The 17,004-nt window shown below is 40.4% G+C and overlaps 1 protein-coding gene across 4 annotated transcripts in view; it reads left to right on the top strand.

Annotated features, from left to right (window-relative positions):
- The window catches only part of hipk2 (homeodomain interacting protein kinase 2), a 70,401-nt gene extending 54,377 nt beyond the window's left edge, over window positions 1-16,024 (top strand). The window contains exons 8-15 of one of the 4 annotated variants that reach the window (XM_088298329.1): window positions 734-863; window positions 1,406-1,527; window positions 4,630-4,757; window positions 6,366-6,548; window positions 7,002-7,325; window positions 8,574-8,827; window positions 8,925-9,079; window positions 10,040-16,024. In XM_088298329.1, coding sequence (XP_088154455.1) covers window positions 734-863; window positions 1,406-1,527; window positions 4,630-4,757; window positions 6,366-6,548; window positions 7,002-7,325; window positions 8,574-8,827; window positions 8,925-9,079; window positions 10,040-10,504 — 1,761 coding nt within the window. In that variant the 3' untranslated portion in view covers window positions 10,505-16,024. Of the gene's footprint in view, window positions 1-637; window positions 864-1,405; window positions 1,528-4,626; window positions 4,758-6,365; window positions 6,549-7,001; window positions 7,326-8,573; window positions 8,828-8,924; window positions 9,080-10,039 lie in introns of all 4 variants that reach the window. The other 3 variants (XM_088298328.1, XM_088298327.1, XM_088298326.1) reach the window with 3 other exon arrangements.
- Window positions 16,025-17,004: the final 980 nt, after the last annotated feature.

Below are 17,004 nucleotides of genomic sequence, written 5' to 3'. Positions count from 1 at the left end.
CTTATTTATGACATGCTGGACTAGAGTGAGAAGGTTCCATAATTGATGGATGATTGTTGGAGGTGAAAAATTATTCTTGTCAAGCATATTGATTTGTAGGTTGCGACAAATTTCCTAGCGGCTCATTATAGAGGCCCATTGTCATTTTTTGTGCACTCCATTTACCATGTCAATCGACATTTGAACCAATAAAATTCAACAATTGTCTTGTGCAATGCTGCATTGTTTAGAAGAAGCCAGCAGATTGGTGGTCTCTTTAATTCAATCACATTTTTGTTTATGTCTTAGCTAGTGTTGCACATGGCAATCACACTATTGTTGCATGGGAAAATTAAAAGCTTGCGAATCAGTACATTCGTTCAGTTTAAACATGGCATGGTGCTCCATTACGCCTGATTGGGTTCATATTTTGTGCATTGATTGCCTGTCATTATTTTGTCAAAATACATTTAACATCACAGTCTGTGTCATCTCTGTTGGTTTCCATCGATGCCTGGCAATCCACTTTCTTTATTGAAGTCTTGATTGTGCCTCCTCTATTCTTTGTTTTCCACACCTTTAGGCATTTCTGCCTGCTTTTCCCATCAATGTCAGCCTCTCACTTTTTTTTTTCATTTTGGTCCCATCATTCCTTTAGGCCACCAACCTGCCTCCCTCCTCCAACAACAATTCCACCCTTTCCTTTGCAAGTCCTGATGTCTCCATACTAAACTACCAATCTGCACTCTACCAGCCCTCCGCTGCCTCCATGGCAGCTGTGGCCCAACGGAGCCTGCCCCTGCAGACGGGGGCTCCTCAGCTCTGCGCTGCCCGGCCCGATCCCTTCCAGCAGGCGCTCATCGTCTGTCCTCCTGGCTTCCAAGGTAGAGCCGTCACAATGAATTTGCACACACAGAACCATTGGTAAAACCAAAATAAAGGAATTGACACTTGCGATATTTGGAAATTTTAAGATAAAAACCTAAACATTTGCATAATGGTTGTTATGCGAAAAATGTCAAGTTTTAGAGGCTACTTTTAAACTTATAAGTAGCAATTGATTTTACACGCCACTGATTTAATTTTTTTTAACCGTGCACTTTTAATCCGCTATTGTGTTCTCCCATGTGCAAAAAAACGGCCATTTCTTGAATGTTTTCTTAGTTTTACTGCATTCCACCAACTACCCCATGATAACTATGATACGATGATAAAAAGGTCTTGGATACAATTTCACCCTCACAGTTCAACACGGCCCACAAACAATATCGCTTTCAGGCAATTGCTTTTATTTGTCATTTGATTCATATTCTGTGAAATAGACTTGTTTGTCCATAATTAGGAACATGATTATTGCCTTCTAGCATGAGTTGCTTATTTGTATTATGATTTGTTGACATCCTGTTTGTTTTCTGCTCCTTCGCAGGACTGCAGGCATCGCCTTCTAAGCACAACGGTTACTCCATGCGGATGGAGAATGCTGTTCCCATAGTGACACAGGCCCCCGGTGCCCAGCCTCTGCAGATCCAACCAGGCCTCCTTACTCAGGTACAAAGGCATTCCATTTTGAATAATAATAATAGTCATATACGCTCTGTGGGCAGAAGTGGGCCATTCCACCTACAGAAAGCTAAAATAGAAGAAAGTAAAAAAGCCGCTGTTATATCAGCTCCCGCGCTTCTTTTTGCAAGATTTTTGTCATCTTTTTTTTTTTTCAAACATTCGAATGAGCATTTGTGAAGTTGGAGGTCACTGATTTCGGAACTCAGCAAGGTCGGATCATTTATTAGTTCATCACAAAGGTTTTTGAAGAAAATGTCTTCAACAGAGCCTCCGCACCATCTTAATAAAGTTCTCCTTACAGTGAAAAGTTAATGATTAAAGTGCTTGCTGATATTTTAAAACAATATGTTGATGACCTGGCCCCTTCTTGCTGCTTTTTCCCGCCTCATTTTTTTTTTTTTTTGGTCTTAGGTTGAGCTTTTCTGTGCATTACTTTCAGCCTCTCCCTCTCTGTGTTCTCCTCACTTACTGTCGATGCAGCCCTACACACAGGCTGAAGCCTGTATTGATCATTGGAGCTGGTGACGTTTAGATGTTAATGTAATAGAAAGTAAAAGTTATTGTGCACCGCTCTTTCTGTCGATCACTGCCATCAACACTCCACCTATGGAAATTTCCAGGACGGCTTTAAATATCTCTGTGGATCTTGGGAGTTTGAAGTACTCCCTTATCTCCAGTTAATCATGCAATAGGCAGGCATACAGGCGGCAAAGCCCTTGAGTGTGTGTGTATATGTGTGAGAGCATGCCTGTGTTTCTATGGTGGCTTAATCTGTCAGATACCAAATGGTGATTAGCTCCAGGGCTGCTTCCGAATCAGCCGCTCCGAATTAGAGGCCTCAGAGGACCTTAAGAGGTCAGGGGAAGCTTAAATCTGGCCCCTAAAGACCAGAGAATTCACAGATTCACCAAATCCTTCAATACATCATGAATCTATTAAGGACAAAATAAAATGTCTTGTTATGAAGGCAGGAGATTTAAATTGCATTGATTTGTGCTTCAAATGCAGATCCTCACACCGCTTGTCTGCATGTACAGTATACCCGCTGTCTGTGCATGCATGTTAAATAAAAGGCACAAAGTAGCCGTTAACATAAGCAGATGGTTTATATGAACTAGCATGCAGCACACCTCATAACTGCCTGTATGGATGTATCCCTGTGTTTATTCATTCACTGTAGGAGGTCTCGCAGGTTTGCTTTGATTGGTGGTGGCTTGCTTTCTCCCCACCTGGCCCCCCTTCCCCTCCATGCCCACTATGTTCACCTCTTAGAGGTTATGCCCCAACCTTCATGGGTGTGCACAGAGAAGAAGGCCCCAAAGCAGTGAGGCAGGGAAACCAACAAAACCTTTATCTGGTGCAGGAATGCAGAAAATGTGAAAACAATCAGGGAGTGAGAGTTGTGGCTTTCAGAGCCCCGAGGTGACAAAGGGTTTTCACCCGGGGAGTGTTTGGCAGAGGTGGGAGGCGGTGGGCTGCTGATAGTACTGGTGGGCTCTGTGAGTAGAAAAAAAAAAGCTCCTCTTAACTGGGTTACCATTTCAGGGCAGACAGACTGGTTACACAACACAGACGCCTGGTGAGAAAGGCATGCAGGGAGCCAGCAGTGGAGATAGTTTGCAAAAGGAGGAGGAGCAGCAGATGGATGGATGTATTAGCATGTCATAATGGCATGTTGATAAAGGGCCTAAGATGTAAAAGCCATCTCAAATGGCAGAATGTTTCATTAGAAAACACTGAGAAGGAAGACGCCCCTTGCATCTTCAGACTTGGACATGGAAAACTTTCCCTGCCAAATGCATCCAAAGTTAATAGATGAATACGTTAAGGATGATCTTTTTAAAAAAAAAAACTGGGTAATTGTGCCATGTGTGCAGATGGGCTGCTCTCTTACGTGCCCTTTTCTTAGTTTTCCTTTCACAGTGTTTAAATGTGCTTGTGTTTGCAAGTGGTATTAAATGAACGATTCATTAGACATTATAGTACTAATCAATAGAACTGCATAAACTATTAGGGTTACACAGCGTACCGCACGAACATGCTCACTCAGCCAGACATGCACATATCCACACATCCACAGTGCCTGTTTCTCTTTTCCTTTACAGAAAGTACAAACCCCAATTCCAGTGAAATAGGGAAATTGTGTAAAATGGAAAACACAAAACATACCGTCACAGAGGTTGGCTATTGAAGTTTGTGCTGATAACATCCCAGATGGTCCTTTTATCCTTTTGTCCGGAGGACACGACGCCCATGATTCCCAAAAACAATTTTAATTGTGGACTCATCAGACCACAGCACACTTTGCATCAGTCGATCTCCTAAACTGATGCTCACGCAGTTGTTCACACTTTGCCCTATCCTTGCTTGTGAACAACTGAGCCTTCTGGGGATGATCGTCTTTACCTAATCATGACATTCACCTGTTTCCAGTTAATTTGTTCACATGCGGAATGTTTTTTGTTTTTTTTGAGTGTTTTTGGAGTTTTGAGCTTCTGCAGTTTTTTTTTTTTGTTTTGTTTTTGCCCTGCCCCCAGCTTTTTGTAACATGTCACATGCATTGAATTCAAAATGAGAGAATATTTGTTTAAAAAAAAATAATAATGAAAAAAATATATATATATAAAATATAAAATATCTGTTTAAACGTTAAATTTATTTGATTTGAATGGGATTAATTTGGATTCACTACATTTTAGGATTTTCAAATCATTGTATTGTGACTTTAATTTAAGGTTTACACAATATCTTAAGTAAAATTGGGTTTTGTGGAAGCTCTTCACCATTACTTGAATAACTAAAAACGTAACTACTTTTTCAACTACCGGTAAATCTATCCCAGCTAGATGCTCACATGCACAACACACACACACTCTTGAGGCCAATTTTGTTGCTTTTGCATCGCTGGGAAACATTGATTTATCACACCCTAAAAACTAATCATCCAAATATATAATGTATTCATGCTACGTCGTAAACTTTCCACAATAGATTAATGTGTCTTCCTTTATTGTCTTTTTAATCTCCACTTTTCATTTAATCCCGCTCTGTATTTACGCCCTATTGTGTCTCGTCCAACCTCAGCAGGCTTGGCCCAGCGGCACCCAGCAGATCCTGCTGCCTCCAGCCTGGCAGCAGCTCACGCACACCTCAGTTCAGCATGCCGCCGTCATTCCCGAATCCATGAGCAGCACACAGCCTCTTACCAACTGGAGGTAAGCAACACCAATTCCTCACTGAATCTGTGAATTTAGAAACGTTACACAATACGAAGAAATACAATCTGGTTACTTTAAAACATGCCAGAGTCCCATAAAATCAGCGTGCTACTTGCGCAAGGCTATTGAGGCCATGCACTTACAAAAAATATGTGCTATGCATTTCTCCATCACATCACATGCAGATCAATGGTAGTCAAATAATTGTCCATTCGAGGCAACATTCATGTTTTCTGTTGTTCATTGAAAGAATTTTATATTCACAAATAGATCAACGCAAAAAAAAAACTTTATTATTCCAAAGTATGTGTTATTTTTTAAAAATGCTTCCAAAATCCTCAAGATTAACTTCTCGGCAAAGAATTACGTTACGTTCCCAGAAAATGTATATCCTTTTGTAACCGTCAATGTGGCCCTCAGCAATCATGTGCTTGGCAGGCCATCCAGTGCCAGTCAACGGTTTTGACATATTTTCTCTTTCAATAGTAGGAAAAAGAATCTTCAACTTTTGTCATTCGAGCACTTTCCGAATTGAAAGGCATTTATATTTCGCAGGTCATCAGTTCAGAAAAATAAAACACACAATCGTGTTGATGGCTGTTAGAGGTCCACAAGTAATATACCAAGAAGGAAAAGTGATTGACTGAGTAGTCAGTATCTCCCTGACAACCTGTCCTTTATCTTTATCGAATCACAAGAACGCTAGTGCGTTTATAAAAGCAGATTCACCTCAGGGAGATGGGCGAGATGAACATGAAAGGACGCTATGCCTGTCAGTGAGACGCCTTGACAAATGGATGGACTGAAGCGAGAAGGCAATCAGCAGGGAGAGAAGCAGGATGCAGATTTATAATGAGTATGTGCAGAGTTGCGGGGCACATGTATGTTTACACTGATTCCATGTGTGACGATTGTACACCCCCACGACGTCCCCCATCACGCCCAACCCACCTCCTCCTCTCCCAACTTGTTTCTCCCTCCCCTCCCAAGTAGCTCTGTGGTCTACAGAGAGTCAATCCGGAAAGTGTCGCACTTCCTCTGCAGAGCTATCACTCCGCAGCTGGTGTCATCTCCTCTGCCCTCCCTTTTTGCACCGTACATCACTTATTCCCACTAATCATCTTGTCTTCTTTTTAAAAACGTTACTACTGACACCTGCTGGCTCAGGGGGAAAAAACTACTACAGTACAGAACTTGTACTTCACAGGCTTCTTGAATTTCACAGGGTGCCTCTCTTTATTACTATGCAAATTCTTGGTTAACTTTTGATGTAAAAAAAATTAGTGTGTATAAGAGAGTGTTCTTGAAATTCACTTAAACTTTGAAAAAATATATTTATAGATGAATATGTTAAGGATTTAAACAGATCAGAGGGATGATGAGTGGTAAAGTTTTCAAATAAAATGTTGACTTTACTTCATATGTCAATCGGTTCCGGAAAATGCAATTGTATTATTTTCAAGGTCTTTTGTGTGTGATCTTAAGACGAGGTTTACCTGCATATGTAACAAATTCCATTCAATGTGCTGTATGATTTGCAAAGGAAAAATGTATGTCCGTGTCTTCTTTTAACAATATTGTTTGAAAACTGTTTTTTGACTACAGGAATTCCCACCCTCATGGCAGCCATTACAATCCCATCATGCAGCAGCCAGCCTTGTTGGCTGGCCACGTCACTCTCCCATCCAACCAGACGCTCAATGTTGGAGTGGCACATGTTATGAGACAACCCTCGTCCAATCATAACTCATCTTCCAAAAAGAACAAACAGCACCAGAATTCTGCCAGGTGTGTGGTAATGACAATTACATTGGCCAAGCTACAGCGACCACCTGTGCATCACAGATTGGTTGTATTAGAAATGCTATCATGACATATTCAAATACTTTGCTGCTTAACTCATATTCCACAAACAAAAATGGAAATCAGAATGCCGTGTTTTGACACATCGAGGCACATACGACATATTATTGCAAAGAAAGTTTTTGGGTTGACTTCTCCTTTAATGATTCAGTATATTAAGGAATTTCACTCTTTGAATTTGACAACTTTACCTTTTCAAATTGCGTGTGAATTTATTGAGTTGCGTCTGTATATACTTACATCACAAACACTAAAACTAAAGCAAAAGCGATTGAACCACAAGTTGGACACACATATAAAGATTAATGTCATTGTTAACATATGTGTCCTTCTACCTGTTTTCATTCTTACTTCTAATTCTGTCTTTCTGCCTTAAAGGAACACTTCAGCATACGAAGTGTCGTCCACTCAGGCAGTGCTGTCGCCACAGCGTTCCAAGAGGGTGAAGGAGAACACGCCCCCACGGTGCGCTGTGCTCCAGAGCAGCTCAGCCTCCATTTGCCCTCTACCGCAGGGCGGTGGGGGGAGCGGCTGGGGGACTATTGAGGCCGGGCAGGCTTCCAGCACCACCCGCAGCCATCCACATCAGCAGCACGTCCCCAGACAGACCATCATCATCCCTGACACACCCAGCCCCGCGGTCAGCATCATCACCATCAGTAGTGACACAGATGAGGAAGATGATCACAAACATAATAATGGGTCAGTGCTGTCTTTTGGAAGAAATATAATAATGGCTACCATTGCAAGTGCTGCTATTGAAAATTGTCAGCGGTTGTGCGTGTTGAGTGAAATTGAGCACATGTGATTATAGGCATTATAAAATTCCCCAAAGTAGAGCATTCTCAGAGAAGAGTCCAAACAAAGCTTTTTCTCGCAACTGCCACATGAATCTGATTTCAATTAGAGCACACAATGCTGTTATTTTCTTTTAGTGTACTAACCTAATGTTATGGGTTGAAGCTATTTTAATGTTGTTGATATAATTCAGAAATTCTGACACATTGTTGTTCTTGGGTTGAAATTACAATGCTGTACATTTTGCCCAATCGAATGTTTTGCCTTGTTAAGGGCAATAATCTTTTGATTGCCTATCAGAGCGTTATTACTTAAATAACTAAATATTTCTTACTAGGGTTGTAATTTGCTGTTCATATTCAAATGTGTTTCTGTCCATATACGGTACTAAAGTTGCTGAATGAATTTAAAAAATGAAAACATACCTTTATGTTCAACAAAACAAAGTTTGAAAGAGCATTTAGTATTACGTAGTGCAGTTGTGCAACACGTCAATCCACATCCAAAGTAATGCATCCTTGCGTCCATTATCCAAGCCACTTATCCTTACGAGGGTGTGCTGGAGCCTATCCCAGCCATCTGCGGGCCATGGGTGGGGTACACCCTGAATTGGTTCCCAGCCAATTGTAAGGCACACAAAGACAAACAACCACTCACGCTCAAAATCATACACAGTGACAATTAAGAGCGTCGAATCAACCTTCCATGCATGTTTTTGGAATGTGGTCGGAAACCGGAGTACACGGAGAAAACCCACACAGGCACAGGGAAAATGTGCAAACTCCACACAGGAATTAGAAATACCTTTATTGTCATTGTACTCAAGTGTGCAACGAGATTAGAGGGCTCCCCTCTCCAGTGCAATAGGAAAGCCAGAGCTGGAATCAAACCCTGCACCTCTGGACCGTGAGGTCATCATACAAACCATCGTCCACCGTGCCGCCACAGTCATATATGTATTGTTGAATTGAATTAGTCCCTGACAGTGTCAATTGAAACTGATCATATTTTCTGATGATGGTGAACTCAAAAATCCCAACGTTACTTTACTTTCTATGTGTATCCCCTCTAGTATTCCAACTCACTGCAATTATCACAATCCAAGCAGTATAATTTGTCGCCCAACTCTCTGTTCCATTATATTCCCTCCAGCTCATCGTCGAAGCAAAGGAAGAATGTGATCAGTTGTGTGACTGTCCACGATTCACCTGACACCGACTGTTCCAGCAACATCAGCCCTTACACTGTGGAGTCTAGACCCGCCAATAACAACAACAACAACAGCTTTGACTCAAAGACCACCGTACTGGACAACTACAACAACGGCAACCCACGCACAATCATCATCCCCCCTCTTAAAACTCAGACCAGCGAGGTTGTGAATGAGTGTGAACGCTTGATGCCAGGTAACTCATCAAGTCACATTAACACAGCCTCATGCTTCGCCAACAATTTCTAAGTAGCTAATCTCAATTAACCAAGATTTCACCTCCTTCTGTGCAGATACAATGAATCATCACAATTCCGTTTATAAGTACAAATCCTCCAACGGAGTGGTTTCGGGCAACCCTCACATCCCAGGTGGGGTGACTGCATCGTACAGACAGCAGCGCTCAGGACCACACCCCCTCCAGCAGCAGCCTCTTAATCTCAGCCAGGTATAAAGACACGACACAGCTGTATATGTGCATGAGTTTGAGATCTTAACTGAACGTCTTTTATGGTACAGATTGCACATACAGTATATATATAATAAATCAGGGTCAGGGCAAGACCACTTTGTGCCTTACCAGGACATTTTGGTAAAGTCTACGATTCCAACATAACCCGTTTTGAAGGCACTTTTATTTTACAAACAGACTCTTAGTGATCTCGGACTTCACAATGTTTTCCAATAATATGTTCGGTACCCAAAATAGGTATCTATAACAGGTTGCAACTGTCAAAGTAAAACTTAACCAAATGTAAATCCTTTTGGACAGTTATAAATACATATTGCCAAGCTGCAGCTTCCTTTACGTCGCATCCAAACAAGCAGGAAAATGCTCAGGCTACTTCCTGTCTGGTCGTATAGCAACCAGCAACCACTAAAGCAAGCTTGAGTCCTCCCTGGTTGAAAGCTGCATAAAGCAAGTGCAGTTTAAAATCTCCTTAAGTCAGAAAAAGAATGCAGCTCTGTGCTTTTCCCCTCCTACACACTTAAGTCTGTCACTTAAGCGCCTTGATGTCAGACATGCACTCGGGTTGGACCAAGCCTCAAATGTGGGCATTCCATTTCAAATCTGGCTTTCTGCATATTCTCAAATCGTCTTAAGCATTTTTAGTAAGTTCCACTCCTTGTGAAGGCGACGAATCCTGTTTATTGCATATTGATCTAAGTTTGAATTTAGTCACAACATACATTGCCGCCACATTGTCCAGGGAGCTATCAAATGTACCTGTGCGTATATAGAGAGATTGAACAAAAAATATTTGATTGAGCTGATTCGGCTATCAAAACAGGGCGAAAGATGACTTGGAAGTTTCTGCTGACTGTTAGTTATATAATGTTATACAAAATTGAAAATAGAAAATAAATGCATCCTTGTCATGGTGTCATCTTTCACCCTCTCCTCCAGGCCCAGCAGCACATGGTAGCAGACCGAAATGGAGGTCATCGCCGCCAGCAGGCCTACATCGCCCCCACCATCGCCACTCAGGCCCCATACTCCTTCCATCACAACAGCCCCTCCCACACGGTCAACGTGCATCCCCACTTGGCTGCCACGCACCTCTCCAGCCAGCCTCACCTCTACACCTACACGGGCCCCGCCGCTCTGGGCTCCAGCGGCGCAGTGGCTCACCTGGTGGCGTCACAGGGCTCGGCACGCCACACAGTCCAGCATGGGAGCTATCCACCAAGCATCGTACACCAAGTTCCAGTCACCATGGGCCACCGTGTACTGCCCTCACCCACCCTGCACCACAGCCAGTACCAGGCCCAGTTTGCCCACCAGGCCTACATCAGCGCCTCGCCTGCCTCCACTGTCTACACTGGATACCCACTGAGCCCCACCAAGGTCAACCAGTACCCTTACCTCTAGAGAAGACACTGGAGAGGCTGACTTGGCACTGCTGCTTCCACACCAACCATCCTTAGCCCCATCTCTACACTCGACATACCCTCAACCCCACTTGTGAACAGAGACAGAGGACTTTGCAATCCTCATCCAACTGCCCCATATGACTTGAAGATATGATGGAGGAAAAAGAAGGAAAAATAGATTCACAGTCATTCTCTGAGGGAAAGACAGGAGTTCGATTAAAGCGTTACAGTTCAAGGTGATTTCTTTTGATTGTTTTTTTTTTCTCTGAAAAGGGCCAGCTTAGCTTTTATGTGATTTATTTTGGCTTTACTTTATATGGAAAGTAATGTTTCATTAGTGTTACAGGGAAGTTTGAAATGACAGTGGAGGATTCTTGATTATTTTTTTTATTTTTTTTTGCCCATCTTAACTGTGGCAAGGGACTGCTGAACAGGGGTTACAGACTGGAAGTTCGGAATCCCAAGATAATTGGGAGAAGGTGAAATACGGAAACCTGCTGCTCTTCAAAGATAAAAAAAATATATATATTGATGGCCTTGAACTGTCTTAATATTTCCACACTTTTGGTGTCGAGAGAAAAGAGAGGCAACTTCCTCCACTCCATCTCCTCGAGCCGGAGGCTTCTGGAAATATAACCAACAGAAGACAAACTTTTGTAATGTATTTATAGGTATATTTCTTTTGTGTTTCTCAAAACTTCAGTTTTAGCTATAGGTGTCTTAGCTGGACCCCGTTCATAGAATGTAGCAGTCTGCACCCATTTGTTTCGAGAACTTTCAAGAAACTTTCTTCCCTCAAGCCAATAGATTAATTTGTTCCTCTTTTATGATGTGATTGCACAAACTTGTTATAATAACATAGGCATGTACAATGTGATTGTCTGTGTGTGTGCGTGCGCGTGTGCGTGTGTGTGTGTGCTACTGTCAGCCAGCCATGTGTGTAGTCCACCCCCTTTAGGTTTTGTTCCCTCGTAGTGCCTTACAAATGTAACAACACAGTTTACTCCACTTGGAAGGCCACACAACACAAAAAGAGAAACAAAGAGTTGTGTTGTCCTGCTTTGAAAGCCTTGTGATGGGACACAAAAGCTCTCTTCCAGGTGTCGGCTTTGCTCCCACTGCATTTGCGTGGTCCTTAAAGGCAGCGTTCTTTAGATGAGGATGAATCATGCCATCAGGTTGATGGAGCTGAGCATTTTTATTATATGTGCATGAGATAACTTGCCAGGGGTACTTACCAAAGTCATTGATATTCATGATAATTCTTCTTACAGCATCGCTCTGAATTAAAATGCAAATAATGTATTTGGTATAGATGTAACAGCGTGTTCTCAAAATAATTGAGTTGTTTGTTTATTATCAGAAATCTCTGAAAAGTAATTCACTGGGATTGGAAATATGGACATTAATATGCTGTATTTATTTGATGTGCAACTCATAACCATGCCACCTGGCCAAATTTTGCTTTAAAAACATCAGAATTGTTTTTGAATGAGTATCTTTGAGCTGAAAATGAGACAAGACTGTGGCAAAAGAAAATGTGTCATTAATTAAAAATACCCTCCATTTGTTTATTTTAACTATTCGGAATAATTCTGAAGAAACATTTTTTGCAATGTTCCCCAGAATATTGGTACATTCTTACATTATCTAGAATATAATAATTCTGATCAACCATGGATTTCAAACATTGGATATGCTCTTTGTTTTTGTTGTTTTTACCCGGCATTTTGTTTTTTAATTATATTTTTATTCTGAACCATCATCAGGGATGTAGGTGATGTTTTTTTTAAACTGGATTTGGAGGAGTTTCGTTCTTACATTTTTTATTAAAATCGTTCTTTGTCACTTTTGCGTTATTTCCAGAAAAAAGATATCCATTCAATCCAATGTTGTGGCAAAATATAGTTTGTTTTGATTACACGTGGCAATGTGTCATTTTTCTGCAGTGCATCACTGCAAAGGATTAATTCTCTGATTCGATTTTTTTGTAAAATTTTGTGAGAACACCGTCTCTATGGCACCTAAAATGTGCTTAATTCTTAATTCACAGTATTCATTCAATTCATTGTGATGTTCATTGAATAGATCATAGTTATGACGCCAGAGGTCGCTCTGCATTTTTAGAGCTAGTCCGAGAGGGGCCTGACAGAAAGTGATTGTGCCATGGTTGTGGGGCGGGGTTGTGCAGGCTGAGAGATACAGTTGTCTCAGCGGCAGCCAAGAGATGATGGAAGGGTACTGCATTGACATGAGTAAAGGGTTGAGGGGAGTGTGGTAGTCGCTGGTTAAAAAGCACTGGCTCTGTTTCGATAGGGAGTGAAGGCAACTCTATCTTTGGAACGATACAATGGTAGCAAGTTGGCACCGAGCAGGTTGATAGTAACACTGAGGCCGAGTGGTTGGTAGGAACTTATACCTGATTGCCCACGTTTAAAGCCACATGAATCGTTTTACTGCTGTCAGTTATATTTTCCAGCGAGATCATAGGACAGTATTGTGACAAAAAGGGGTGGGGTACACCTGGAAGGGCAAAGTTGAAACAAGCTTAGTTCACAGCAAGTACACCGCCAAGCCAATTGGGATAAACACGTAGAGAATCATATAGGGCTGTCTGCGTGTATTTGCTGCTTTATTTAATTCCAAATCCTCATAGCTGACGATACATTCAGTCCACAGTGGCCACATGAGGACTCCTGCTGGTTTAGTGAAAGCCTTCCCTTTCTTCTCCTTCACGCCATAGTACGTGCATTTGAAGTGATTTTTCTTTTTCTTCTTATTTAACAATATTTGATTTTTTTTAACATGGCTGTACATGTGTTTATTTTGATTAGAGATTGTTGCAATAATTCTTGTGGGTGTTCTATCAGAATGTGTGTTTTTATTGTGTCTCATTCATTTCTATTATAGTTAGTATTCAGTGAAGGTGAGAGAAATTGTGTCAATAATCCAATGGGACCCTATATGGGATGTTTGTCATTTGCCGGCCACTGTGTTTGGGTCAAAGGTAAATTGTAATTGTTTTTTTGGTTTGTTTTTTTCTTTTATCTTGGTACTTGTTTCCTCAAAATTCTCCTCAGATCTCATTGGTTCCAGCATGCAACCAATATTGCTGGTTAACAATTTGTTAATATATTACACTATTCTTTGTTGGTTTCTTTTCTAACATCTCCTTAAGGCCGTTTGGGCTTGAGTACACGCGCAGAAGGGAAAGCTATTGAAATTGTTATGAGACAGACTACTGAAACATTCCACCGCTTGCGGGAATTTAGCATTTGGTATGCTAGACTGCTGTCCTTCGAAATGCCACACACCCCGCCCACCCACTACCACCACGTCACTTCCCTTGATTTCACTGTTAAGTTGTTTTTCTTCTCCCACCAAAGAGATCACATTGGCAATGTGCAAGCACTGCCACTGCAAGACACTCGCTCTGTCTTGCAATAGCGTTGAAATGCTTTACAAGTGCTTTTATGAAATAAGCTCCCCACTATCAGACAGATGCACATGTGCAAACACAATACACATTCTAAATTTGTGTAGTCATAGATACACAGAATTTAATCAGAGTTGTAGATTTCTTTGTGTTTGTTTTTGAACGTATTCCCCTTTCTTATGGGCCCCAAATTATCTAAATTAAGTTTGTAATTTAACCTCCAAATTTGCTTATATGCCATTTATTGATGATTTTTGTACCAACCATGTCATGGAGTACAATGGCGTAATTAATTAATTAGTCAATTAATTTATTTAAAAAAAAAAAAGACCAACAATACCTTTAAGAGCATGAGAACATGCACAATATGGATGTGTCACATTTGACATCTGAAAAAGCTTTGGATATGTATGTGCCCAGTTTGCAATAATTATACACCAAACTCCAGCAAACGCGCATTTGTGAGATTTGTAAAATATCACTATCCTTGTGATTAGAGGTCCTATATTTTCTCAAGTTCTATAGCCAGTTAAGACATAGTGGAAAATAACTTTGTGTAATGCGCTGTTGTCTGTCATTTAATTTCACATAACCAATGTTTTGTGTATTGTTAAAAAAAAGAAGGTGGGGGTCAGAAATGTGAGCATTGACGTAGACTCAGTGACCAAAATGTGCAAATATTTTCCGTTGTTAAAGTGAGCATCGTCCTGTTTTGTTAGTACTGCCGTCAAAATAACCAACCATACCACCAAATTATGTCATTTAAATTAGAGAAACTTGTAGAAGGCAGTCTTTCACTTTTTTGGGGCTTGTCTTACTCACATTTAAACTGTCAAAAAGTGCACTATAACGAAAGGTCTGGTGAAACAATGAGAAACATTCCACTGGGGGTGGCATATTTATAATATGTAACTAATTTCATTTCATCATTTCAATTGACAAAAGTTGGAAATCCTGAAATTCAAATTGCTTTTAGGACTGTTGTTGTATGGGTTTTTTTTGTCACATGATTAGTGTAAATCAGTTCCATTGTAAGTATTATATTCCTTTTTCAAACGTTTGGGAACAGTCAGGAGAGTACCTTTATTTGTAATATTGTAATATTCTGCGGGATGGTTGGAATCTGCAATTCAGAATTTTAAATAATAGATTGAAATCTCATTTTAAAACCATGTCGAACACCCAGCCCCCCAAAATGACAATAATAATTGTCGTTTTTTTTTAAGTAAAACCACCAAAGTGAAATTGTATGTAAAATGTTCCTATTTATGCTCCTTAAATCCCCAACTTACGGTGACATTATATGAGAAAAATGGCGACAATGCCCAAGAGCAGCATCACACATTTTTTTATAATCTAGTCAAACAGGACTGCTATAACATTGGTTTATTTTCTGAAAGCATCGGACCGGTTTTGTTGTTAATCAAAATAATTCTATTCATGTGTGCTGCAATATTTCCTTGTACACTCTCTTTTTATCGACTTTTCTTATTTGTTTATTGGGATATGCTGTCTCATTATTTTTCATTATTATTATTATTATTACCTGTTGATGTAGTGTTCTGTGTTTGCCCTGCTCTCTAGCCTGTTCTAATTAAGTATGTTATTAGGATGGATACTTTACTGGCTTTATAGAGTGTTTAAATGAATATAATGACAATAAGAAGGATTAATTACAACTCCCTAACCAGTTGCTACTAAGTGCTTGTGTTACTATTATGACATTGTGTGCTTCTGTTAATCATTTTCGTTGTAGAAAAATGGAGTGGATTTCTATTAGGCGATGGGAAACTAATTGTATTGTCATGAATTGACTGGATCATGCTAGACAATAAGCTTGGTCAAATAGAAGACTAGTTATTTGAATTGTCCTCTTTATTAACAGTAGGGTAAGAGGGGGCGCGCAATCTGGTATACTATGTTATAGCTTGTTATTCACTGTTACTTTTGATCATTTTTTCGGTCTCCGAGGTGAATCGAGTTATTAATGACAATTTGTATGCTCACATATGCATATTGTATATGTGTAGAAATGTAATCACACTTTGTCTTGGATTTACAATAAACTGTTAAGTCACATGAGTTTGTTGCCTCTGCTTTTTATATGTTGCTGGGTTTGATAGCTGCCGGACCAACATGGGTTTCTGAGCATATGTAGTATCCAGTTGGCTGCATCCCCCTCGGATGGGCCGTGTGATCTCAAAGCACACCACCAAAAAAAAGGTCTAAAAATTAAAAAAAAAAAAGTAGGAATCCTAAAGAAACTGTGAACCTGGTACAATTTACTCTGAATTTTCTGCGAAAAATCTGGGATTGTTTTAATAAAGACTAAGGTAATCTAAACACAGTAGGCCATGATTTATTCTATTGTATGAATGGCAACAAGTGGATACACATTACAGAACATCAAACTCTCCTGTTGCCCACGACATTTTTGCATGAAAAGGAATACAGATCCATGATACTGCATGACTTATGATAAATATAAATTGCTCCTAAAAAGAAGCTTTACCAGTAACAATTGATCAGTCTGCAGGTTACAACATAATCACATGGAGACTGGAAGAGTCACGGAAAGGGAAGTGGATATTCTTGGAAATAATTGAAAATACAAACTGCAATGATTAGATAATAGTCAATGTCACTGATGGTTTAGTTAATCACTAGACTCTCACTAGGTCACTAATAGGTACATTCGCCAGGCTTCAGTACAGGCAGCTTGGGTTCAGTTCCCAATTCCCACAGAGGGACGTGTGAATATGAGAACAAATGATTGTCTGTCTATATATGTAACTCTGTGACTTCACGAGTTCATTGTGTTGTCCGGCTTTCACCCGAAGTCAGCTGGGATAAGCTCCAGCAGCCCGCAACCCCTGAACAGGATGAACAGTGTGCCGAAAATGGAAGGATGATTAGATTCTGTATCGCCATCATGCACTCCCCATATTTTACCACTAGGTGAATACGTGCACAAAGAGAAGCAGACATACGTCGGTCGCTGACCCGTAATGCTTTTTAAAAATGTATTATTATTATTATTATTATTTTATATTATTATTACT

The sequence above is a fragment of the Idiotropiscis lumnitzeri genome, chromosome 6 (assembly GCF_059441095.1).
Source record: "Idiotropiscis lumnitzeri isolate Australia: NSW breed Sydney's pygmy pipehorse chromosome 6, RoL_Ilum_1.0, whole genome shotgun sequence".
NCBI classification, from domain to species: domain Eukaryota; kingdom Metazoa; phylum Chordata; class Actinopteri; order Syngnathiformes; family Syngnathidae; genus Idiotropiscis; species Idiotropiscis lumnitzeri.
The sequence above is the reverse complement of the archived record's forward strand: the minus strand, read 5'-3'. Positions and strand labels throughout refer to the sequence as shown.